Source organism: Rattus rattus, chromosome 2 (assembly GCF_011064425.1).
Source record: "Rattus rattus isolate New Zealand chromosome 2, Rrattus_CSIRO_v1, whole genome shotgun sequence".
Lineage (NCBI taxonomy): Eukaryota > Metazoa > Chordata > Mammalia > Rodentia > Muridae > Rattus > Rattus rattus.
This window is the reverse complement of record NC_046155.1, coordinates 40,395,983-40,422,475: the sequence shown is the minus strand read 5'-3', so window position 1 is coordinate 40,422,475 and position 26,493 is coordinate 40,395,983. Positions and strand designations below refer to the sequence as shown.

General features: G+C 49.5%; 1 protein-coding gene across 1 annotated transcript in view; it reads left to right on the top strand.

The window, feature by feature from the left end:
* The window catches only part of Pik3ap1 (phosphoinositide-3-kinase adaptor protein 1), a 120,298-nt gene that overhangs the window by 91,645 nt on the left and 2,160 nt on the right, over nucleotides 1-26,493 (top strand). The window contains exons 14-19 of the mRNA XM_032895027.1: nucleotides 2,237-2,302; nucleotides 3,686-3,891; nucleotides 7,776-7,848; nucleotides 13,842-13,997; nucleotides 18,247-18,317; nucleotides 19,389-19,525. Of these exons, the coding sequence (XP_032750918.1) occupies nucleotides 2,237-2,302; nucleotides 3,686-3,891; nucleotides 7,776-7,848; nucleotides 13,842-13,997; nucleotides 18,247-18,317; nucleotides 19,389-19,525 (709 nt within the window). The remainder of the gene's footprint in view (nucleotides 1-2,236; nucleotides 2,303-3,685; nucleotides 3,892-7,775; nucleotides 7,849-13,841; nucleotides 13,998-18,246; nucleotides 18,318-19,388; nucleotides 19,526-26,493) is intronic.

Genomic DNA, 26,493 nt, shown 5'->3' with positions numbered 1-26,493 from the left:
TGGTGATTCTAAATCCAGCCAGGTGGACAGTGAGGCATAGCTGTCGCACTTCCCAGACATACGCTAGCAACCGAGTCCTTGTTTCAGTGCCAGCATCCGAGCCCACAAACACACACTGGTGATTCCTAAAGGGGAGAGGAGGTGGTAACTCATTGTCGAGAGGCATCGGAGACGGGCAATATGGCGACAGCTTGGAAGAGATTCATCTCTTGTAAAATTAATTATTGTATTATAAATATAAACAGAGAATTAATCCGGCAGTTGTATTTCTTTACCTTTGCTAGTCCCAATAGCCGCACAGAGAAACCTCAATATTTAGGCAGTGTTGGTTTATATTAACCTCCTATGCTAATCTGGCTACACCCCCCAAACTCATAATACTTGCATATTATTACTAATCTGGCTCTTTGGGCTTCAGATGTCCCTCACCCTTACCCCCTGATGTCTTCTCTGCCTCCTTGGGGCCGATTTGAATCTCCCTTTCTCTCCACTCCTGCCTGGTATAAAGATTTCTCCCTATTCTCTCTTCTGCCCAGCCATTGGGTGATCAGCATTTATTGACAAGGCAGAGAATAAATGGTGAGAATTATTTACCCAAGTTTGAGGCAGGAGATTCTAAACATTTTACAGTGCCGTGTCCAGATTGAAACAAGATAGAGGGGCATAGAAATCAGTATTTAAACAACACAAAGATAACCTTTATACAGTGCACACAAACATGCCTACAATTCCCCACTTCTTTCTGCCCAGCACAGGGCATGGGACAAGTCACCTTACCCATTTGGGCTTTAGTTTCCTTACCTATAAATGGCTGTTACAATGCTGTGTGTCTACATTGATACATGTCACGGCGAATGACAGTATTCTGCTACAACTTTGTTCTGAGGGTCAGATGAAATAGACATAAGGAAGTACCTTTAAACCGTGAGACACTGAAGGGCCGTCACTTGGGCTAGTCAGCGTGACATCACCACCCCACTGGCGTCCATCTCAAAGCCTAGGAATGAATCATGCTAATAAAAGCTAATGGTGCATGTTTACACGCACCAGGCTGTGTTTCAAGCACTTGCTCCACACTGGCCCTTAATTCCCATGACAACCCAATGTTTATAGTCTTCATTCTACATGAGAAACAGAACCGTGGAGAAAGTCAAGCTTTTCACCCAAGGTCATACAACACATGAGTGGCAGGGCTGGGATTTGCACTGAGGGAGTCCTCTTCAGAGCCCAGGGAGCTACCACCTACAGAGTGGTTCACTTTCCTGATCTCCTCTGTTGTCCTATGCCTGTTCCCCACCACTGGCCTCATCTTGGTCCCTCCAGAAGGAAACCTTTGACCCGTTCTACTGGCTAGAGTTCTGCTTTAGAACACGGGTTGGCCTACTCGGAGTTCTCTAGCTGCAGGGTCTCCTAGATGCTTCTGTTTGGGGATCCTGACACACTTCTTTCTTTGTGTAGCACTTTCCCTCCCTCCCTCCCTCCTCACCCCCCTCTTCCCTTCCTTGTGTGTAGTCTGTGACAGCTCATGTGTTTGCTTGGATGCTCTTGGAGCTAAAGCTTGATGCTGGAGAGCAGTCCTCAGGTGTTCAGCTGTTGACCAGCAAGCTCCAGGACTCTGCGTGTCTCCAACCTCCAACTCCCCAGTACTGGAATATAGATGTGGGCCACCATACCCAGCATGCATGTGGGTGCTGGGGAATCTCATGCTTGCACAGCCAATGTTTTACCAGTTTAGCCATCTCTTTAGTCCCTATACCCCTTTTTGTCTTTTGGTTTTTCAAAACAGGGTCTCACTATGTGGCCCTAGCTGTCCTGAAACTCACTCTGCAGACCCAGTCTGGCCTTGAACTCAGATTCGCCTGCCTCAGCCTCCCGAGTGCTGGGATCAAAGGTGCGCATGACCACCACCACCCACTTGAGTCTAACAATTTTAAACATGCTGTAGACATCCTCTGACTGGCTTGTCTTTAAGCTAGAGAGCCCATGTGTGTGTCTGCCCTGTCTTTATTTGATACTCTCTGTGCTCTCTCTCCCTCTCCCTCTCCCTCTCCCTCTCCCTCTCCGTCTCCCCCCCACTGTCCGCCCCACACACTGTTTTCTTCCAGACATTTGTGTACAGTGGTCATGACTACACGTTCATTACTTTCTTTGCACAAGATTAATTGTTTTGTGAGCGTGTGACAGTGTCTCCGGGAAGGAAGTCTTGCCTTCACTCAGAGTATTCTTCTTTTCACAGTTTTTGCAGAAAAAAGTCAGGAACGGGTCGGGAATTTCTATGTTTCTTCAGAGAGCATCAGGAAAGGTAAGCCAGGGCGTGTCCTCAACTCTCTGCATACAAGTTGAACTTCCTGGAGGGCTCCTGGAACAAGCGCGGCCAAGCGTGGCATTCACGGGGGAAGATCCAAGTAGTAGCTCGGGGCGATGCCTCAGACTCCCTTCCTGAAGGGGAAGGAAAGGGGGAGAGGCTAGGGTACCCTAGATTGTTGCACAAACCGACCCCACAGAGAGCACTAATAGACAGGAATCCTTATAGAGCAGGGGGTTGAGGCTGGTGCCAATGGCATGACAGTGGGCATAGCACCGTGGTCACCTGTGTGTGGCACAGCCCTCTTGAACTACATGCTGCCCTCGTCTTTACCAGCACCACCTTGCTTTGTGTCAACTTTGATCAAAGTTACCCCCTTGTAACAACCGGGATGTCCAGTTTTCCCCAAGACCGTTTAAGGGAATCTGAAAGGCAGTAAGGACTGCTGGCAGCCATTGATTAGTTTCCTGATGCTCGGCATAGACATTCCGCATTACCCACTTACGACTGCCTGGGAAACAGCCCCAGTGGGGTGTAAGCGTGTGAAGAGATTCCCCAAAGACTGGTCACAGGGGAAATCTGGAACACACTCCGTGGACTGAGATATAGGATGTCAAGTTGTCCTCACGTGTCCCAGTGGCCCAATCTGCAAGTAATTCGGGTTGCAGCCTGGAGAGGGGATGGGTGGCCTCCAACCTCTGACGTGGAAAGATGTCCTTTAATCGTGATGAAGTAGAGGTTGGCACAGAACAGCCCAAGGACAACTTGCCAGCACTAAACCTAGTTTATAGCAGTGCCATCGGACCAAGGCGGCAATCTCATTGGCATTTTGTGCCCATCGGCTCAGAGACAGGACTGGGAGAGGCTACCAGGCTGGACTCTTCCTGGGTACTTTTCTGTTCTATGAGGGGCTTTATGTCTAGAGCATCGGTTCTCAGATAGAGAGAGCACTTTGCTCTTCCTCCCCAGAGGACGCTTAGCAACAATTGGAGACATTTTGGGTTGCTGAATCCAAGAAAGGTCATCCAATAGGTGGTTGCCGGAGACGCTGCCCATCACTCCTAATGCACAGAATGAGACCCCACGATACAGAGTGCCGATCCAGCCCAAAATATCGGCAGTCTCCGGGTGAAGAAACGCCGCCTTAGATGCCTTCGCAGTCAAAGTTCTGTGTGTTCAGCGGACGGCGCCCCTCCCATCCGTGTTGTGGCTTTATCTGCTTGAACGCAATCGGCTTTGAAATTATCAGCGACTCTCCCACCCTGGTCCCCTGTTCCCCCACCCTCTCTTTGTTCGATACGTCGTTGTTTCTTCTGGGCACGGCAGACCCAGAAGCCTGGAGTCTTCGCCCACCATTTTTTTATCTGCCATTCTTTCCAGAGCCGCTTGTGAGGCCATGGAGGGACAGGCCCCCATCGAGCATCTACGACCCATTTGCCGGGATGAAGACGCCGGGCCAGCGGCAGCTCATCACCCTGCAGGAGCAGGTGAAGCTGGGCATCGTCAACGTGGACGAGGCTGTGCTGCACTTCAAAGAGTGGCAGCTCAATCAGAAGAAGCGGTCCGAGTCCTTTCGCTTCCAGCAGGTAGTGCGCTGTGCCACTGTGGAGTCCTCCACACCCCAACCCCCAAACCCCCCACCCCAACAACAACCCACCCCAACAACACCCCCCCCCAACAACACCCCACCCCAACAACACCCCACCCCCAACAACCCCAAACAACACCCCACCCCAACAACCCCCCACCCCAACAACACCCCACCCCCAACAACACCCCCACCCCAACAACACCCCACCCCAACAACACCCCCACCCCAACAACACCCCACCCCAACAACACCCCACCCCCAACAACAGACGAGGCAGCTGAAGCTGTCATCTATGACATTGGAAGTGGATGGGGGAACCTGTGAACACTGGGTATCCTTGTTAGTGGCTGGGCCTTGTCTGAAACCCTGGCTAACTCTCTGTCTCTGTCTCTGTCTCTGTCTCTCTTTCTCTCTCTCTCTCTCTCTCTCTCTCTCTCACACACACACACACACACACACACACACACACACACACACACACACTCACACATCTCTCTAGCCACTTTGTAAATACAAAAGCAAAGATCTATAAGACGCAGAACACACCACCCCAAGGCGGCCCTCTGGGAGGGCACATGAGAGAGGACTGGGGTTCACAGCAGAGTCTTGCTTCACCTGTTTGGTCTGAAGATGGTTGTTGTTTTGAGACGGTTTTTACTGTACCGTCTTAGCTGACCTGGAACTTGCTATGTAGACCAGGCTGGTCTCAGATGTGTAGAGATCCACCTGCTTCTGCCTCTGGAGTGCTGGGATTCCGTGCATGTGCCACCAAGCTGGTTCGGGGATTTTTATGAGAAAATGAGCCAACTTCATACGCACACACACATTTATTTATTATTTATTATTATTTATTATTACTGATTTTTTCCCTCCTCTCTACATACTATGACCATGGGCAGAATTGTTGTATCTGGATGTTGAGGAGGAGGGAAGGAGCAGCCCAAGTCACATCCTTGGCTATTCTGTCTCTTTTGCAGCTGAGGCTCAGATTGGAGAAGGCCACTCTGATGCAGACTCGACTGGCTTCCCTCCCATTCTCCAGCCTCTTTTAACTCGACCTGTGAAGGGGGTCAGGGGAGATGTTAAACACAGGGCTCTGTGAGAATGCATCTTGGAAAAGCATTTTTTTTTTTCCTTCCTTCTACGTATGCCCATGGGCAGTGGTTAGCTGTCTCCGAGAAAGTCACATCCTGTGTTCTCCAGCTGCTCCTGCTGTGTACATAGGGGAAAGCATCACTTGTCAATAAAAAGCTCATGGCCTATTAGCTGAGGCAGGAAACAGGAGGTGGGAGTTCTGGTAGGGAGGGAGGAACGCTGGGATAGAGTCAGGGCTGGGAACGGATTTGCTCCAACTCTGAGGAGACAGACACATGAAGCTTAGGAGAACTGAGACTAGCTTAAATGCTGTAATGAGCCAGTCGGAACGAGCCGAAGCTTGTGGCCTGGGCATTTATTCACAAATAATAAGTCTCTCAGAGTCCTTATTTCAAGACCTGGGGCACGGGTGGAAAAGCCGGTGGTTACAGAGCAGAGTAGCCACCAGCTTTCTCCTCATAGCTATCTATACTGCAGCAGCTTCTTCCCTGCACACTAACTTGCTCAGAGTCCCTAGCACATGCTGGGGTTCATGTTCATAGTAGAAAACCCCAGCCAATGGAAGTACATGTAAGCCTATACCTGACAGCCTCCCCTGCCCAGGGCCACAATCCTGGGCTACCCACTTTCTTTCTCCTCTGCTTCTGTCTGTCTGTCTGTTTCTCTGTCTCTTTCACCCCTGCCCCTTGGGAGTAGACGCTGCCTAGGCTCTCTCTCTAGCTCTTTCTTTGTGCAGATAACTCTTGCCCACTTCTAAAATTGAGGCCATTAGCTGGACATGTTCTCCTGAGGTGCACTAGACCTGAGGCTTGCCTGGCCAAGTAGCCTCCTTTCTGTTTATCTTTCAAGGCCCTAGACAGACTTTGGGGTTCTCCCACTGATATACAGTAGATGGAGATCTCGCCTACATCTATGGTGGTTTTCCTTTGTGTCTGTCCACTCCTCTAGCCATGCCCCACTGTTGGCATCAGGCCAACTGTAGGTTATAACCGGTGCCCATTGTAGGGTTATTGTGGTTCCAAGTCTGCTCAACCATAGGGCTTGGCCTCTCAGGGAGGCAAGATGCAGGAAGTTTGACAGCACTTACCCCACACCGCCGCTGGGCTGGTGTCAGGCCGTGGGAAGCTGTGGGACACTGCTCCAGGGGTGGGGAAGCACAGTCTGAGCAATGGACACAGCCAGAACTGGCTTGGGGGTCCCTGGACTGCAAGGAGGCCGGGGCCATCTGGTTGTCAGGCTCTTGGGCATCCAGGCACCTCTGGGATGCTCTGTAAGAGCAGAGAATGGAATGGAGGCCTACAGGCTGGATCTAGCCCGGGGCAGAGGGGAGGAAAGAGGGGAGCTCTGGCTGATCCCACAGGTGGGGAAGTCTTTGGCTTGGTGGTGTGGGTTTGGTTTGTTGGTGGTCACGGCCTGGAGCTTAGGGAGGCTTTCTTTGGAGATTAGAGGACAGCTCTGTAAGCGAAGGCCTTCTCTGTGGCTCCCCACGGCGGATCCTGTGGTTTTAAGGTGTTTATTGTCTGGTGGAAAGTGGATGAGTAAAGCTGTACCCCACTTCTCAGAGTGGGCCTGAGATTAAATATCTTTTGCAGGGAGGAGTGTCTGGGAAGGAAAGCTTCACTGGCTAAGCCTCCAGGCCTTTAGGTTCCTCATTATAATGGAGATCTGTCTTGAGCCTCTGAGTCACGTCCACTACCTGTGAAGGGGCTTATGGCATTGCCCTTATGTGACTGATGGCCACAAATCTATGGGGGGCTGCAGGCTAGTGACAGGCCTGGTTTCCTGGGAGTCAGGAGAAACGCCTGCCATCCCTTTCAGGGTCATAGGGGCTTCAGACCTCCTTAACTGGGAACCAGGGTGCCTTTCACGGTCCCACAGCCAACCACTTGGCCACTAGATGGGTCTCCTTGCCTCTATCTTCCACCCCCAGGTCATCAGAGCATTATGATGACCGTCTTATGACATTCCTTATTTCCCTACTGCTTTCTGGACCAGGTTCAGGTTTAGCTCACAGTGCAGACCCACCAGCCCTTCCATTCTGGCTTCCTGTGGCTCTCTCAGAACCACCTGCTACTCCAGTCAGACTGTTTATACATTTCCCCAGGGTGCTGAATGCTTACCTTCCCCGGGATGCCCCAGCCACTGCTGCTGTGCACCGGCTTAAGTTAGAAACTAATGTTAACCTTCATGTATCCAATCAACATTTATTGAATGACTCAAGTGGACCAAACAATTGAATTATAGAAAGTTCCATAAACCTCGTCTTTGGAAAGTCTATGGTGTCCTTGAAGAGGCAGGGTATCCATGAGTACCTTGCTTATACTCTATGCAAGGCAGTGTAGCCCAGGAGGTTGGCATGGACAGGACTAAGGGCTGGGGCCATCTGGGGAAGGCTTCAGAGAGGTAGCCTGGACCCAGACAGATTTATAGAATTATGGTCCCTTGAGGTTAGAGGACTAAGGAGAGAGCACAGTCAGACACAGGAGCCAACTTGAACATGTGAACATGTCAGGGTGGGGTTAGTTATGAGGTATGGATGGAGGAAGGCAGTGGATTTAAGGCTGAGAATGGGATGAGGCATCTGAGAGCAGACTCCACTGGAGAAAAAAAAATGGCGCACTTCAGGCACAATTTACCAGACTTGAGTTTCTCTGGGGGCCATCTTGAAAGACATGATTGTAGTGTCCTGGCGTCCGTAGAGACCATTAAAATAAGAATGGAGTCCCAACATCCAAAGGGTGTCATTCTGCTGTATACTCAGACAACAAATAAATTATTTTCCAGGAAAACCTTAAAAGACTGAGAGACAGCATCACCCGAAGACAGAGAGAGAAGCAGAAGTCAGGAAAGCATGCAGGTAGGTGGCTACTCAGTGTGCTCCATCACTGGGGGACGTCACATCACTAGGGGTTGTCATTGCTGCCGTCCCTGACTCTCCCTTCTGCTGTGGCCTGAGTGGGCAGGCTGCCTGCCCAGCAGCTGTTTGCAGATCCAGGTCCTTCACTAGACGGGAGATCCGTGGAGACGATGGTTTAGTCTTGTCCCTTCTATAAGTGCTTAGTACTGGGAAGGCATGCCCCCTCCCGTGAGAGAATGATGGACGGAGACCCCTCTCACCCAAAGAGGATGGTCCCACCTCTCTTGGCTCCGTCTTGGCACTTAAGAGAATGTGGGTGCCAACAGAGCAGAGCAGAGAAAGCCCCACTCTCAGGAGAGTGGGCAATCTTTATCATGAGTGTCCAGGGACCCACTGTGTGACCGACAGGAGGGCCATACACTGATACATACACTGTGAACTGGATCTTCTGTCTCCTCCAAACCTCCCACCACACCAGTCATGTGACGCCACTCGTCACAAGGACAAAGAGCCTTCGGTAGGTCGGACCTCTGGGCTGGACTTTGGCAAGAGGAGTCCCTTATAAAGAGCTAAGCAAACCCAGGCCTCCTCGTGTGTTCAGCTGTCGACGGGTGGACTTCCCATGAGCCTGGACATTCCAACAGGCCTCCTGCCTAGGCCTGTCCTTCACACCTGCGTTCTTAGAACGGGGCTGTGGGCCAGTCCAGCAGCCCCTTTTCTGAGGAGACTCTGGGCCGTTGTAGACTTCTGTATTCTGTCTGTGTCAGGACCCCTGGAGGGCAGGCTTGTTGTCCCAACCATGTCCCCTTACTGCCCAATCGCTGTTACTTCATTTCCTCACTCCTAGGACTCTGATTCCAAAGTGCAGCCCAAGCGTGGCTCTATCCCCTGTGCCATGGCTACCGCCAAACCACCGCCATCTTTTGGCGGAACTAGTACAGCAGTTTCCGGACTCTCCACCCTTGTGTACTCTCATTCCTCTGCAGTTCATCCTCCAGCCTACAGCCACTGTCCTTCTATAAAATGTCATATGGCTGGGTGTCATGGTGAATCACTTTCATCCTAGTTCTTTGAAGCAGAAACGGACAGTTATTATCTGTGAGTTTGAGGCTAGCTTGTTTACACAATGTGACCCTATCACAAAAATTTAATTAATAATGGTAATGATGATGGTGATGATGATGAGCACTAGGGGCTACAAAAATGGCTCAGTGGTTAAAAGTTTGTATTGCTCCCTTAGAAGACCCGACTTTGGGTTCCAGCAATCAAACTGGGTCATTCTTGCCATGTTAACTCCAACTCCAAGGGGTCCACTGCCCTCTTCTGGCCACCATGGGAACTGCAGTCATGTACACATTACCCTTACAGACACATAATTAAAAATAACAGTAATAAACAAAAAAATTAAATATCGGAGTATGCCACACTCTTCTCTAAGTACTCCAGGGGCTCTTGCCCCACTCAGAGGAAAGGTGTACTCTCTGCTGTGGCCTCCAAGGCCTCACATTGTGTGACCTCTGTACTCAATCTCCACAATGCTTTGGTCTGAGCATTAATAACTCCCTCATACTGCTCTAACAGGCAAGTGCAGGTCTTCCTTAAGGCCTTTGCACTTGACATTTCCCTCCACAACTCAGCTTACTGGTACCGTTTCTTCCACCAAATAGGCTTCTCTGCCTTTCGTTCAGATGAGCCCTTATGCCTTGCTTCCTGCTCTCTGTAGCATGGACCAGGACATTACTTAGTCTTCTGTTCTGTTCTAGTCATGGTCCAGCATCCTTCCTCCTTTCCTCCATAAGTTCCAAGATTGCGGGAACATGCATGTTTTGCACCCTACTGACTCCCGAGTCTGCAGTACAGTCTGGATGGTGCTTAGGAATTCTCTGTTGGAATTAAGGGTTTCTGTCAAATGTCTGCTGACAGCAGTCACTCCACAGTCACCAAGTATCAGCATCTAGCTCGAGAAGAAACCCAGGCTCCTCTGTGTGTGTGATCCGCTGGTTTCTGAGTTAGTTGTCCTTTTACTCATGCAGGTGTGCTTTTCCCATAATGCCTAGCACGGTGAGAATATTAATGATTTTGAGTAGGTCAGGAAGAGGGCTCAGGGAGCTCCCCCTAGCACTTCTCTTTAAAAGTATAACCCTCTCCCTGGGGCAGGGAGTAGGGGCTCAGCGTGTCTGGCTACCTGGTAGAGAGGAGGAGAGAGCTGACAGCAGAAAGTCATGCTCACAGTCTGCAATCACGTAAGTTCTAGGTGGGAAGGACTGAAGGGCTTTCTAAAAGTAGAGCACATGCCCGCCAAGACAGAAACGCTGACGAAATGAGCTGCGTCAAGCTTTTCAGCACAGACCATATCATGGCCGATAACCCCAGTATGTGTGCGAAGGCCGGGAGGGGACAGCAGGAGACTCACACGCACTCAGGGGTCACGAACTGAGACTTCTGGGCCTCCGTACAGCTGTCTTCCCGTGGGCTCCGTCTGTCCTACGGAAGAACAGTCTGAGCACTGTAGCAGACACCTACGTACCAGTACTTAGAAGGTTAGATCAGGAGGATCACAAGTTCTGGACCATCCTGGGCTACATTGTAGGACCCCACAAAGTTCACCCAAGGCTCAGGCTCCGAATAACGACCTCCCTCCACTTGTATCTGTAGTCTAAATCAGAATGGCCGATGTGTAAAGATCTCCAAAGAAGCACAGCCAACTTCCCTCCCCTCTCTCCAGATCCTCTGACACGGGATTTTTGCTTTGGAGAAGGATAGTTATTTTTACTGTTTTTAGTCAGTGACTATAATTAGTGCTGTGCCTATTAAAAGATTAAACTATGTATATTTGGACACTGCTAGTTAACTTCCCATTACTGTAACAAATGGTGGAGACAATCAAGTTATAAATAAAAAAGGCTTGGGGCCACCGAGACGGCTCAGCGGATGAAAGGCCCTTGCTGCTAAGTCTGATGACCCACGTTTGATCCTCAGAGCTCACATGATGGGAGGAGAGAACTAACCCTCTCAGGTTGTCTTCTGAAGTCCGCTGTTATACCATGGTGTACACATCCAGTCTCCCTCCCCCACCCCAAACAAAATGCAGAGTTTTTTTTTTTTTTAAAGAAAAGAAAAACAGGCCAATTTTGTTTTACAGTTTTGTAGCTTTGGGTCTGTGATTGGTTATGCTGTGACCTGGGGTGAGGCTATACATCAGAGACTGTGCAGAGAGCCTAGAGAAACCAAATTCCCTCGCAGCTGGTGTGATGGTTTGTATGAGCTTAGCCCAGGGAGTGGCACTATTAGAAGGTATGGCCTGGTCGCAGTAGGTGTGTCACTGTGGGTGTGGGCTTTAAGACCCTCATCCTAGCTGCTTGGAAGCCAGTCTTCTGCTAGCAGCCTTCAGATGAAGATGTAGAACTCTCAGCTCCTCCTGCACCATGCCTGCCTGGATGCTGCCATGCTCTCACCTTGATGATAATGGACTGAACCTCTGAATCTGTAAGCCAGCCCCAATTAAATGCCCTTATAAGAGTTGCCTTGGTCATGGTTTCTGTTCACAACAGCAAAACCCTAACAAATACAGCCAAAAAGGAGTCAGAAAGGGGGACAAACAGAAGGGGGCCTCACTGTCTTTTTCAAGGGCAGCCTCCAATAATTTAAAGTCTTCTTCTTGGCCCCACCTCTTAAAGCTTCCTCCACCTCCCAATAACACCCTTTGGGGTGGAAAGATGGCTCCTGGTTAAGCGCACTTGCTGGTCTCACCCAGGACCCAGAGGGTTCCCAGCACCAGCATGATAGCTCACAATTATTTGTAACTCTGCTTCTACGAGAGCTGGTGCCCGATCATGGCCAGGAACACCAGGCTCTGGGTATTGGAAGTTGGACTCTGTCCTTTGGGGCGAGGCAGGAGATATCAGGGCACCTGGCAAAGAAAAGGCATCATTGATGGTTGAGCAGATAACGACTCATTAAACTGTGAACTTTAATTAGAAGTTTGCATACTGTCTTGCAAAGCTCTAGTCTATGGGTTTCCACAGTGCACTCCATGTGGGCCTCAGGACCTCTGTATGTATACTCACGGGCCACTGGTGGGAAGAACTCTGTGCACCCAAACCACTGAAAACCATTGGCACACCTCTCATCGACCAATAAGAACGTTGGGGTTGGTGAGTGGCACCTCCCTCAGTGTGACGTTTTCTAAGGATTGTAGCTCATTCTAACCCCAGACTGACTCAGATTTGGAAACTCCCGTTGCCATAGAAGATAACACGTATTACCGTTTTTCTTTAATTCGGGTTGGTATGCCTCTAGGGCCCTAGCAAGTGGATCCTCCAGCCATGGTCTTCAGCCCCAGGGAGTGGCTTTGCTCTTTGTAGCGTATGGAGTTAATGGCACAGAAAATCAGCTGTGCGGGTGTAGCTTGTTGATGCGGTGGCCCCACGGGGAAGATAGCCAATATTTGTGTTTCGGGTGTGTCCTGGAAGGCAGAGCCAGCTGAGGTCCAGGAAACCGGGTTCTTCTCCTGGCCTTATTGGCTGAATCACTTCCATATCTAGGGCCATTCCTTTACCCAGCGTGCAGTTTAGTTCTCTCATTGGATTATGATCCCCCCGTGGAATAGAAAAGTCCTAAAGGGAAATAATAACATACACGAATAACATACACGAATGCACTTCTGGAAAGCCATTAACACACACAGGGAAGTTATTCCTGATACTGTGCCTTCAGGCAAAGAGTGGCAGTGTTTTAGAAACATTTAGCTTGTCGCTGAGTTTTGAACCATTGGCCTCTGGTCCTTTTCTTCCTCTGTGTTTTTATTCTTCCTCGTAGAACTGGTGGAGAATTCGCCACTGTGAAATTAATTAATCAGGCTGGAAAGCTTAAGAAGGTCATAAAGTGACATTTTAAAAAAAGACAGATAGAAGCCGAGAAGGAAAGGGAAGAATGGCTTATCCACATGGGCTCTGAGACTTGATGCTCACCCGTGGGAGCATGCTTTAGCCCTACTCTGTGCCTAGGGCAATGAGCTAGGGCTTCTCCTGCCCTGGAACCAAAGAGCCTGGGACGTGAACAACACTCCCCATTCTGCAAAGGACTGGGGAGCCGGCTATCACTAGGGCCCCATCTACTGCTAGAACCACCTTAGAATGAGGAAGGGCGGGGCCCATGAAGACCAGTAATGCACACTTGGGATGCTCTTGCGTGTTGTTCACTGCATCCAGACCACACAACCTTTGTGCTGTTTTGCCGTAGGGCGCTGGTCCATTCAGTAGCTTTCTTGGCGTCTCTGGCTTTGGCAAAGAGGGGTTGCCTTGGAGCTTCCTATCGCACTTGCTCCCGGGAAGAACAGAAGTGGTGAGGAGAGGCGGTGTCTGGACCACAGCACAGTCCCAAAGCATCCCCCTCTTTTACATTTGTTCCCATGGTTTCCCTTATCTGCCTCACACTCACCGGGGAGGAAGCTGGTGGCACACCAGATAGCTCACTCTGTCCACTGGTCCAAGTTATTTATGCTCCCAGGCCTAACGGCAAACCTCTGGCAGCGCCCAGCCTTGAGGAGGTGGGTAAGGACTGTGAGCTTTTACCATGAATGAACCTCAGGAGTCACTGTCCTCCTCCTCATGGAGGACTTCGGCCACAAACGCTCAGGGCCACCATAGGTTGCCCACCCCACACCCCCCTCATCTGCCATCCCTAATGAATTCAAGGAACAAGAAGTCCCTGACCGTGGGAGTGGGAAGCAGCCAGGACTCCAGTGCCAGGGTTCGCATCTCAGTTTGGCACGTCCCCCCGGACAACATTACTCTTCTTCCATTGCTTCTGGGGACGATAGCCATAGTGCGAGTTCCTTGCGTTTTATGAGGGCCCGACGAACTAAGAAGATGGGGCTGTTAAAATGATCCTGGTGCCCAGAATGGTCTATGGCCGTCAGGGCTGCTCCATGAGTACGAGAGACATTTGGCAAAGGCAGCCAGCCTGAACCTCATCCTTTCTTCTGATTCCAGACCTGGAGATCACGGTTCCAATCCGACATTCGCAGCACCTGCCAGGGAAGGTGGAGTTCGGTGTTTATGAGAGCGGGCCCCGGAAGAGCGTCTTCCCGGCCAGGACAGAGCTGAGACGCGGAGACTGGAAAACAGACAGCACATCCAGCACAGCAAGTAAGCGGCGAGCCGGGGGCGCCCTCCCTCCTGCAGCAAAAGCCAGGGAGGGGTACCCTGCCTCCTGCGCTCCAGCTGTCACCGGCTGGCCTTGCCAACGCTCTCAGGAGCCCAAGACCTCACCTGGGACCTGATTTGGTTTTGAGAGGTGTGGAGTATGTGGACCAGTTGGTCTGAGGCATTTGCCCAGTCGTGTGGTAATTTATAAGTAGCAAAACCCAGAAGTGGGAAGATGCAGCCCAGCATTGCTTTATAATACTTCATTTGTTTTGTTTTGTTTTGTTTTGTTTTGTTTTGTTTTGTTTTTTGAGTCAGGCTTTCTCTGTGTAGTTCTTGCTATCCAAAAACTCACTCTGTAGACCAGGCTGTAGTTCCACCTGCTTCTGCTGGGATTAAAGGCATGTGCCACCACCACCTAGCCTGTTTTATAATAATTCTTCATGTTCAAATTCAGGCATTTGCCAAAAGTGAATTGTCTTCCTCGATTCCTTAGTGGCCACGAACCTCTGTACAATGGACTCGTGACCTCTTTTGGCTGAGGAGGAATTGTTCAGGCTTAGCACCTTGCCCCAGGTTGGCTATGGGCTGGGCTGGGATTTGAACTCACTCTAGAGCTAAGTCAGGGAACTTCACCCCTGTTCCGGCTTCTTCCCCAGCTGTGCTAAGGTGAAGCCAAGGGCACTTCATCAGAACTATAGACAACAATAGACTCAAATTTGAGAACTGCAGTGTCTGCGCAGGCAGCTCAGGGTCTAATTGGGACACATCTTCATTTTTGGTGAAGAAGCATGAATGGGAGTCTGATTGTGGCAGACGCTGCCTGTCGTGCAGGCCTCGGGGACGGCACTCTGTCTCTCTATCCAGAGCTGCGTCTGCTGAAGTGCTGGCCTCACTAGCGGCGTAAGCTGAATTTCTTGTCTGTCCTGTGCTTCACGGTTCTCAAAATAACCAAAAACATGACGAAAGAGATAGAAGCATACACACTTCCGGACTCCGGTCTCCTTAGAAGTGAGGCAGTGAGTCCGCCAGTGAATGCAGGGTAAAGGGTCGGCGCTCCAAGCCGGTAGAGATCTCTCTGGTTACACCACAGCCTTCTTGAGAATTTCCTGTGTGTTCCGGATCTGTTACCCAGAAAAACCTACCTGCCTGTACCCCTGCACACACAAATCACACCCACGCACGTACCCCCAAACACCTATGTACGAACACACATACAATTTTGCTCACCCAAGGACACAGGTTAGGACTCTTTATTGTATAGGTGGGCCGTTTGTGATCCAGAGAGGGAAAGCACTTTGCTGAAGGTTAATCAGCCAGAGACTAGCAAAGGTGACAGTGGAACCCAGCTTGTTCTTGTCAGTTAATATTCCTCACACCTTGACCGTGGCAACAGACCCAAAGGCCATCGTGTGGCTACATGGGAATGTAGAACTGGACAAGAAGAAAGCCTTCTCACACATAATGAGGGCAATAATGTGTACCCAAAGACTGCCTCTGCCAAAGGGTGTGTGTGTGTGTGTGTGTGTGTGTGTGTGTGTTGCTGCAGTTGCGAGGTTGTTCTCTATGTGTGCTTTACTTTGGGGCAGCCTACACTGAGGACAGGGTGGACCCAGTAAGGTGTTGCCCAGAAATAGCTAGCTCGTAGGATTAGGAAACACTATTTCACGCCAGACTTACACTCTTCATTGTGGCTCAGATCAGACTTGTTCTTGCTCCAGTTTCTGCCATGTAACAAACCATGACAAAACTTAATTGCTTGAGATATAGCCATTTATTTACACCTCATCCCATAACGTGGGCACAGCTCAGAAGGGACGGCTTGCGTCTTCTCCGTGTTCAATGAGCAGGCGTCACGTGGATGACCGCATTCAGCTGGGGCCTCCAGGATGGCCTGGTGTCCTCCAAGGCCTCACTCCATACGGCCTTTAACTCAACAGCGCAAACATCTTACATGGAAACAGAGTCAAGGGAGAGAGGACAAGCCCACTGTGCAAGAGCTTGCCTGGTTTTGGCTCTGTCACGCTTGCTAATGTTCTATTGGCTAAAGCAGGTCTGAGTCTGGAGTGAGTGAGTATAGACGCTGTGGAGAAGGGGGTCACTAAAGGTTGATAAACTGCCTTAAAATTGAAAATGATAGGCATAGCTGCTTCCCTAAATCAGACAGTTGCTCTTTGCTTGCCCATGACAAGCATGTCCCTGTCTGACCCAGTTCACCCAAGACAGTGAAGCTGGCGTCTGCTGGATAAGGGCTTAGAAAACAGGTCTTGAGTTTTCTGGCAAGCAAGCAGAGGGAGTCAGATCCAGATCTAACCGTGCTTTTACCCAGGGAAGCTCCGCCTCCCAAATAGAACAAGTTCCTTGGCAGGGAGGGAGAGTGGGAGGGTGGGTTGCAGGGAGGAGGGAGGATGGGGGGGGGGGGGGGGGGAGTCAGGCACCAAGCCACCAGCTGCCCTCTACTCTCGAGTCACACCCTGTGAGCACCAGTTTGTTTTTTTTTTAAAGATTGATTGATTGATTTATTATATATGTACACTATAGCTGTCTTCAGACACACCGGCAGAGGGCATCAGATCTCATTACAGATGGTTGTGAGCCACCGTGTGTGGTTGCTGGGATTTGAACTCAGGACCTCTGGAAGAGCAGTCAGTGCTCTAACCACTGAGCCATCCCTCCAGCCCGCTCACCACTATTTTTATTGTGGCGCAGCTGTCATCTCTTGGGACCTACAGGAAGACAGTTGCAGGTCAAACCGGTTATAACTAAGTAATTAAGCTCCAGTAATTAGGGTTGTGTTTAGAGAACAAAAGCCCGATTGTGGGACAGCTGTTAGCCTTGTGGATTATCTGGCCCCGGGGTTATATTATAACTGGCCGTTTTTTCCTCTCGCTTTATTCATCTGCTGGAGACAGAGAGATGAAAGGAGCCTGTCTTTAGGGGCTCGTGATGGAGGGAACCACAAGAATAGCGTGAGTTAGATGCTGAGCCTTCTCTGATGACAGTGACGTGGTACTGCCTCCCTCCCCCAACGTAAGAGCAGAGTCTGGGGACCAAGACCAGAGATTGCTTACCAACAGCAGCCAAGGGAGCCGTGGGTCAGCCATGAGCCCAGAGAGAAGACAACATCAGGGGGCCAAGGTTTAGAGCCAGACATTGTGGTTGTAGGTTTAGGAATGCCAAGGGGAAGGGGGAGTGGGAGCTGATGGGTGTGAATTTCCAGTGCCTGTGACTGGTTTTACTTCTTGCTGACTCGTCAACTTCAGAACATCGTGGGGTTCGCTGTGGAGCCGAGGAGGGACAGCATCCGATGGCATGTGGAGGCTCAGGCGTGGAGACCCGGGGCTCAGGGATTGTTTCTAGATGGGGCACCTAGAGAGTATCTGAGAGCATTTAACCCCAACATGGTGGATGTGTTCTACATAGCAAGATCTAGGTCAGCCACAGCACAGCTGGGTCACGAGACTCAGACGCAGAACACAAACTCACATTTTACAGTTCGCTTTCTTAGTTCTACCTGCATTTTCACACAAGCCGGCATATTGACTAACACACATTTCCACAAAGCTCTACAGGGGTAATGCGATTTTAATGACATAGGTGGTAAATTCCTAACTGAAAAAGGGCTTCTCACACAGAATCCCTGCTGTGAGCATAAATTAGACTTCTGAACTTGTACTGTGCATTTCCGGTTGTGTGGTTCTGGGGATTGGACCCAGGGCCTTGTGCATGCTATGGAGCCCCACCCGCAGCCTGGTCTATTGTTTGGCTTTGGGGTGTAATTTCTTAGTAGAGGGCCCATCGATGTCATACATACATCCTGGACCACACACACACACACACACACACACACACACACACACACACACACACCACAAACCAGCTTGCAGATTTAGAGCAGCTGAAACCCTGAGTACCTCTACTTCCGTGTCTGTCAAATCAAAGCTCTAACATCAAATAGGATTTTCAAAGGGATTAAATGGCAATCACGCTTTCGAAAGCACTCCACGTGAGGTAAGCCCTGGGTAAATGGTAGCTATTAAGCCCAAAGTGGTCGTCGGAAAGCACACCGTTTTATACGACGCTAACAGAAAAGCCGAACTCTAACGGAATGGCTTGAGGTGGCTACTCTTAGCAGACTCTCAGGTTTTTGTGTACTGTTTCCGTTGCTATAAATAAGCCTGGGCTGGAGTTCCCCACCTTACTCTCTCTTGAGGGAATCCACAGTCCAGCTGATGTTGTTTCTGCCCTTCAGGCAGCACGAGTAACCGATCGAGTACACGGAGCCTTCTCAGCGTGAGCAGTGGAATGGAGGGCGACAATGAGGTGAGAGGCGGGACTTCCTCTCCGCCTGTCTGGTCTCGGGGGTTGTTTTATCACAAGGGAAAGGAATCCAGGGGGAAGGTCACGTGTTATGGGAAGCCATTTGTATGAAATATCATAGAATGGGCAAATCCAGAGAGACAGGATGAGGAGTGGTGGCTGGTGGGGCTGGAGGGTGGAAGGAATGAAGAACTGTTTGAGGGGTCTGGGGTTTTCTTTGTAGGCGAGGAAAATGTTCTGAGATGAGTTAGAAGTGGAGGTTGCGGGAAACTATGAATGTGACAATGCCATTTTACTTTGTAATGGTTGACCTTTCACTATCTGAATTTTGCCCCAGTATAAAGGAAAGGTGCGGGGAGCATAGCCAGGGATAGGCAGATCCATTCAGATTACTCAATCAGAAGTGGGTGTCTGCAGGAAGGAGCTGTATGAGAGCTGGGGATTCCAGGGGCAGCATCATGCTGGCCCCAGATCAGAAGCCCGAATCTTGCTATATGGAGCTATGGGATTGTCCTATATGTCCCAGAGCCCAGAATATATAGTCTTTGATTTCATCCCCCTCTGTACACTGGCCTTCCCTGAATTTCTGCATGGGGAGTGACATGCTCTCTAGCCCAGAATCTTCTGAGCTGAGTGAGAGGTTCAGCTGATCTAAGGTGTGACCCCATTCCAAATTGGGCTGTTTGTGTCAGTGTCTGTCCTGACCTGGTGACCAGTGGCTGCTTTGAGCCCAAGGAATTATGTGAGTCACCAAGAACTCTGAAGACCCAGGAGAATGGGCCGTAGGGAGAGCACTCTCGCAAACTTTCAGGCAGTACTGGTGTTAGCAGATAGCAGGCCATACTTGGAGAAGTCAGGATTTTGAGTTCCGGAAGTTTGTGATCGTCCTAGTAACGTTATGTTCCTTGGCAACACCAGAAGGATGTGAAAAACTGCCATTGCCACTGGTTTGACCCTTGGTTTGGGGACAACCAAAGCCTAACAAGGATGGGGGGGCTATCCCCCGGTGTGCAGCTGTGGATGCCAATGTGCTTTGTACAGCGTCACCTTCTTTTCTCATCGTGTACTCTGTAGGACAATGAAGTCCCTGAAATTACCCGGAGTCGTGGCCCAGGTCCTACCCAGGTGGACGGAGCTCCAGTTGTAACCGGAACACCCGTCGGGACCCTTGAGAGGCCTCCTAGGGTGCCTCCTCGAGCTGCTTCACAGAGGTAACATGGAAGTCCACGTGACATCGTCTTCATGCTCTCTTAACTGTAAGGGAAAGGAGGATTTAGGGACATCTAAAGTGACCAAAGGGCAAGGACACAGTCAATGGAAATACTGTAGATGGCGTACTTCAGTCTCTTCAGTAGACAGCGATACTTTATTCCCTTGATTTAAAGCAGTATTTATTTATATATTTTAAATCACATGTAGATATGTGCGTCTGCATGTGGGTATATGCATGTGAGTTTACATGTCTGCAGAAGCCAGAGACCTGGGATCCCCCTGAGCAGGAGCTACAGACAGTGGTGCCCCACTCGATGTGGGTGCTGGGCACCACACACAGCTCCTTTGGAGGACCAGTAACTGTTCTTCCTGCAGAACCATCATCTCTCCCGCCCTCCAGCTCTAGGTTTTTTTTATTTTTTATTATTTTTTGAGATAGGTTCTCACTATATCCTTCAGGCTGGCTTCCAACTCTTAATCCTCCTGCCGGAGCCTCCTGAAGGTTAGAATTACAGGCACGAACCACCACACCCAGCTTAGCTGCTCACGTTCTATATACTTAAATAACACACTTAAATATACACACTTAAATAACGTTTACGTTCGTAAGTGAAGGACCTTCACGTGACTATCAGCATTTAAAATAATCTTTTAGATATCTGTTTTAATGTTTTCATTTTCGCGTCTGCATGTGTCCATATATATACACAGCACCGCATGTGTACAGGTGCCTTTAAAAGCCAAAAGACGACATTGTTCCCCTGGAACTGGACTTACAGGCAGTTGTGAGCCGCTCAGCGTGAGTGCTCTGAACCAAGTTTGGATCCTCTGGAAGGATAGCAGGCGCTCTTAACTGCACAGCCATCTCTCCAGCTCCTGAAACAAATTTTAACTTTTAATTCATACGTGTGTATGTATGTGCATATTTGTGTGACGTCTTTTTCACTGAACCGTGAGCTTAGTGATTCTCTATACCAGTAAACTCCCAGGATCCTTCTGTCTGCCTCTCCTGCTGGGATTATAGGCTTGTGTTGCTGTGCCCTGGATTTTATGTGGGCGCTTGGGTTGCAAACTCAGGTCCTAATGGTTGCATTGTAAGCACTTTAACAAATGAGCCATCTCCCCAGTTCCCTTAATTTCTATTTGTCTGGTTAGAATTACGTTCATAGTATTGAATTCCCTTGGCTGTATGGTGGGTTCTGGGCTTCTTGGGAGCAGGAGATAAAATTAGAAGAGAAGGCAAAAAAACATCCTGGTCTGGGGGTGTGGGGTGAGCCAGACTCTGGAGTGGCCCTGGGATTAAGTGTCCTGCTATCACTCATCAACTTGGATGAGTTATTTAACATTTTTGTGCCTCCACATTCCTGTCTATAAAATGGGGTTACTATGTGAGCTTCCTCACGGAGTAGTAATGACTGTGGCGGGAGATGAAGACTATGCGGATATATTTGTACAAGAGAGGGATAGACACCTGGGGTTTTAAAGATGAGCCCAGGATAGAGTGACTCACTTGCTGGGTTTTTACTTCCATTTGTGCTCACTGGGTACAGGGGCCTCTGGAGGAACATTCTTTATGGTCTGTGGAGTAAAAGAAAGAGTGGCTCAAGCTGACTAGTGAGGCCGTGCCTCTCTGTTTCTCTCCATCTTGGCCTTTGCTATTTATTGCTTTCCCAGCCGCTTCCAGCGACATTCCTCTACTGACACCTGCTGCACGAACATCTGATAGCCCCACACCATGCAGCAGTCATAGACTTGTTCCCCTGGTGCAGCCTAGGGGATGCACACGAGGGCATTCCTGCTCCCAGAGGAGTGCATGTGATAACCCCGGCCCTTGCCCTGAGTTTGTATGATGTGGCTTGAAAGTCCCTATGTACTCGGTGGGGGTGGGGCTTGGCAGGAGCGATCCCGGTAATAAATGCTGTTACTCAATGACTGCTTACTATGTGGCAGTGCTTATGTCAAACACACTCAGTGCACGGCTTACTGCATGCTTTCCAAAGCCTGTTTATGCTCATCGCCTCTTGCAGGGGTAGAACCTGAGGCTGGGAAGTGGGCGGAGAGATACTCTGATTGACAGCTTGGATCTTCTAGTCGTTATGTTACATACGGCCAAGAAGGTCTAGGTATCAGAGAGGAGGAGATCCAAGATCCAAGACTTTATTTCTGAAGGTTGAGGACTCTGGAGCCACCCTGTCTTGACTGTACCAAGACAGGAGGTGGCAATCTTGAAAATGTAGCCGTAGGCTCATGTAGGGATTTTGTTATTGCTGTTGATGTCGTTGGCGTTGTTGTCAATGGAAAAGGAACAGAGAGGAGTCAGGAAAACTACTGCCAGATATTAAAGGATTAGAAAGTGGGACACATTTAACTGTGAGCATGTCTTTTTCACTGAACCGAGAGCTTAGCCATTGGCTATACCGGCCAGCCAGCAAGCACCCAGAATCCTGCGGTTTGCCTCCCCTGACAGACAGACACGCATTGCTGTGCCCTGGATTTTATATGGATTTAACTGTGTGAGAAGGGAAGGGAGATGGACTGTCTGGGGATCTGGGAAGCATGTTACAATAAAGACAGGGAGAACTAAAGCACACTGCTAAGGAAAATTGGTATTTGTGGAGTCCTGTAATTAACAGACTCGAGGCTTGTGTGCATTTTGGTTTGAAAAGGATCTGCAAGTAGGTGCTTGCGTTGTAAGGATGTGTGCAGGTTTCTGGATAAAAGGAAGCAGCCTTTGAGTAGAGAATAAGGTGGGATCCTCTCTGACCATCTTGAATGGCTGATCTGCTGATAGACACAAGGGAGGGTGGCTCCCCAGCTTCCTCCCCTCTGGGAACCTGTAATCCCATGTTCTCCTCAACATTCTCTTCTTCCTGGTGCAGCCTCAGTCCCTCGTGACCCAAGCTTTGGTTCGTCCCTCTGCAGGTTCCACATTGTCACTGGCAGAGCCACAACCACTGCCAGCAGACAGCCTGGTGCCTCCTCCTTCTCCATCTCTACCATCTACTTCCGGCTGTTGGCTGGGGACCTGAAATCACATGCACCATGGTATCTCAGACACAGCCTATAAAGTGCTGAGCCTACCAAGCGAGCTACCTTTCTCTCCCTACCCCAAGCCACTTCCTCATGAGTTCCTAAGCCTGGGACTCCACCTGGATTCACAGCTCCCACGTTCAGTGTCTCTCTAGGCATTTATCCATTCGCCCTGTCAGTGATCATCTACCCACCTTCTAGCGTCTGGTTCATTCTTGAGGCCCCCACTTACCTCCCTGTCCCCTCTGGGTCCCTCCTCTACACCATAGTCAAGGGCACTTTCTAGAACAGAAGCTTCTGATGATGTCATTTCCTGTAAGAAGCTCTGAATTGGATTCTGTGTACTTTAGCGTGCCCTAGCCTTGTCCAGCCACAAGCCTGTGCTCCACTATGTTTCATGCCTTAGACAGTCTCAGAAATGTATTGTTTCTCCAGTACATTTTCTCCAGTTACCTGAAAGTTTCTCCTTCTACTCACTTCCATTGTGTGTACATTCTTTCAGACTTGGTCCAAGCATTCCTCCTCTAGGAAGCCTTTCCCATGGATCTACACTGAGTGACACTTTGTTTCAGGTTTTCTAGTCTGTTATATCCCATGCTACAAACAATGTTTCTATTCCTCTCCTCAAGTGGACCTTGACATTGTGTGTGTCCCTGTGAGGATAACCTAAGGGTCTCTGTTTTGTTTTTTGCTCTTTTTTTATTTTTACACAAGTATTTCTTTGCCCTGGAGCTTGCAGAGTAGGGTGACTGGACCGCAAGCCACAGGGATCCTTCTGTTTCTGCCTCCCCAGGGCTTTGATAGCAAATACCCCATCATGACGTACCCAAGTTTTACATGGGATTCAACTCAGATCCTCGTACTTGCACAACAAGTGCTGAATCAAATAGGCTGTCTCCCAAACCTAGAAATTACTTTTGAATGATTGTTTTTTAATTCTCCCCAATGTCTGGTATACTAACAGACACAAATTGGGAACGTAACAAATACCTATTATGAAAGTGGTGTGGTTATGCGTGGGTTGGACTTCCTAAGCTCTTGCAGAATTAGCCATCAAGCCAGATGTGGTGACTGTAAATCCCAGCACTCTGGAGGCTGAGGCAGGAGGATTGCCAAGATTTTGAGGCCTGTTAGGTCTATGCCATAAGAGACTGTTTCCAGACAAAATAGCTTCTAGGGAACTGAAATGTTAAAGTAGATGGTGTGTACATGAAGGCCTCGGAACCTAAACCTCGCTTTCAAAAAACATTGTCGAGATCAGTGTTGCTTGGTTCTTGAATCAAACATCACCAGTGAAAGCTCACCGGATTAGGAGTGGCCAGGGTGCAGCTGTTTTCAGCTTCTTGGCATTGGAGAAGGCAGTCTCTGCACAAACCACTCCCAGTTTGGACATACTGTCCTTTAGCTTCCCTGGTTCTGTTATACCTGCCACCATGAACCCATCTCCCCGGGACGGGGCTTCTGATCCTTTAGTGGAGCTGGCCAACGGAGCGAATCTAAATTGATGTACTTGCAGGTGTGTTAGTGCGACATCGAGGTGAGAGAGGAGACCAGAGGGCGATGGGACTGTCTCATAGAGGAAGGCAGACTGTATGGTTCATGAGGAAAGGTCTCAGACTAGACTGTTCATCTTCATAGTGAGATTTCTCAATTAACTTTCTGATTGCTTACTCTAGGCCAGGTGTAGTGCTGCTAACTAATTTCCAGGTCATCTTGAAGCACATTGATTGGGCAGATGAGAAAACATGGTCATTGAAGTTCACACACACACACACACACACACACACACACACACACACACACAGAGAGAGAGAGAGAGAGAGAGACAGAGACAGAGAGACAGACAGAGAGAGACAGAGAAAGAGGGAAGAGGAAAGAGAAGACAGAGAGAGGAGAGAGATAGAGAGGAGAGAAAATGAGAGAAACAGAGAGGGAAGCGGAGAGAAAAAGAGGAAAGAAAGGAGAAACAGAGATAGAGACAGAAAGAGGACAGAGAGAGACACAGAGAGAGACAGAGAGAGACACACAGAGAGAGACACACAGAGAGAGAGAGAGAGAGAGGGAGGTGGAGAGAGGGTGGGGGGAGAGTTGTGTATATGAACATCCATGCATAGATGTACCTTAAGGTCTGAGCTTCGCCTGTCACACAGGATGGTCTCCTGATTTTGCACATTCTCTGTCCCATGCACACACACACAGTATCTTGACGGCCAGATCCTATTACCTGCTGTGTGCCGCACACAGGATGTGAATTGTGGGCAAATGTTTGCAGAAAGGAAGGAATTGCCTAAACTTGCTTAAGAGGTGTGGCCTGATCCATAGTTCATAGGGCAGGGGCCTGGAAGAGAGACGGAAGGAAGGACACCATTCCTTTGTTTTCACTGAAAAAAAAAACCAGCAATTTGGTGACCAATGCACAAAGCCCTCCTCTCCTGTGGGTATCTGTGGTTATTCTTTGCTATGTCTGACTCCCTCTCTTGTCCCCAGGACACGGTCTCTTCTTTCCCAACTCTCATCACTTCCTTGACCTCTTCAAAAGCGCTGTGCGGGAGGCATTTAGCAAATATTTACTCACAGATTAACTCCATCCTGGTCTACGCGGCTCCAGGGTTACACAGCTCAGTTATGGTAACCAACAAAGCTCTCTTTCTGGACATTATTGATTTGCTTCCTGGAGACTAAATATTGGTTTTACAGCACACACGTGGAAGTACTATCTGTAATCATTGGGCCGATCTGTAAATAGACCCACCCTGGTCTTCCTGGAGTGTCACTTGGGACCTTACAAAGATCCATGCAGAAGAACATGAAGAGGGACCTTCAGGTGGGCAGCACACAGTTGGGAAGGCAGAGTTCCAATGAGGAAGCCGGAAGCAGGCACTGGAATTCTCTGTCCCTCTTTCTGCCTACCTCACTACAATAGTGAGTCTACCCAGGCTGCATATTGGAATTGCTGGCATTTAACATCCAGGCCCTATTGATATTTAGGTACAACAAGGTCAACAGAAGATAAGAGACAGCTGCTATTGAGAAGATAGTGTGCTGGATTCATGGTTCTCCAGAGCAGGGGGAAGGAGGCACCACACCGCAAGGGTTCATACTGGGACATGCACATGTGGGTCAGGGGGCAGAGGGGACAAGGGCCAGAAATCAGCATGGGCTTTTTATTGCGGTTCCCATGAGAAAGAGTAAGTAAGGGCAGGGTCAAATAGACCTAGGGTCACTAGTTTGGATGACTCCAGTAGGCTCTAAGTAGGCAGTGGGGCTATCTCTGTTTGTCTGCAGCCTGACCCTGGGGTGAGAAGGGCAAGTTGGTAATGGTTCCAAGGAAGTCACTGGGGCTTAGCTAACTGTGAGAAATGCAGTCCCTCCAGGGTCAACAAGACCCAAGGGTGACAGAGCAACAGAAAATGAAAGACATAGTTAATTCAAGGGCTTTGTGACTGGGAGACGGTGGAAAGGCCTCATACTGAGCTCAAGAGAGTGTGATGAACAGAGGTTGCCTTAGTTAGGGTTTTACTGCTGTGAGCAGATACCATGACCAAGGCAACTCTTATAAAGGACATTTAATTAGTGCCAGCTTAGAAGTTCAGAGTTTCAATCCAGTATCATCAAGGCAGGGAACAAGGCTGTGTCCAGGTAGGCATGGCACTGAAGGAGGTGAGAGTTCTACATCTTCATCCAATGGAAGCCAGGAGCAGGCTGGCTCCCATGTGGCTAGGAGGAGGGTCCCATTGCCCACCCCCACATTGCCACACTTCCTCCAGCAAGGCCACACATCCTAATAGTGCCATTCCCTGGGCCAAGCATATTCAAACCACTACAGGGATGGAGCCTGGGCACTGGCATTTGTCACTACCTCCACTGGTGGTCCCTATGTTCAGGGATCAGAAGCTATGGGATCTATGTCATGAGACATTTGTAGTGTGTCTTGACT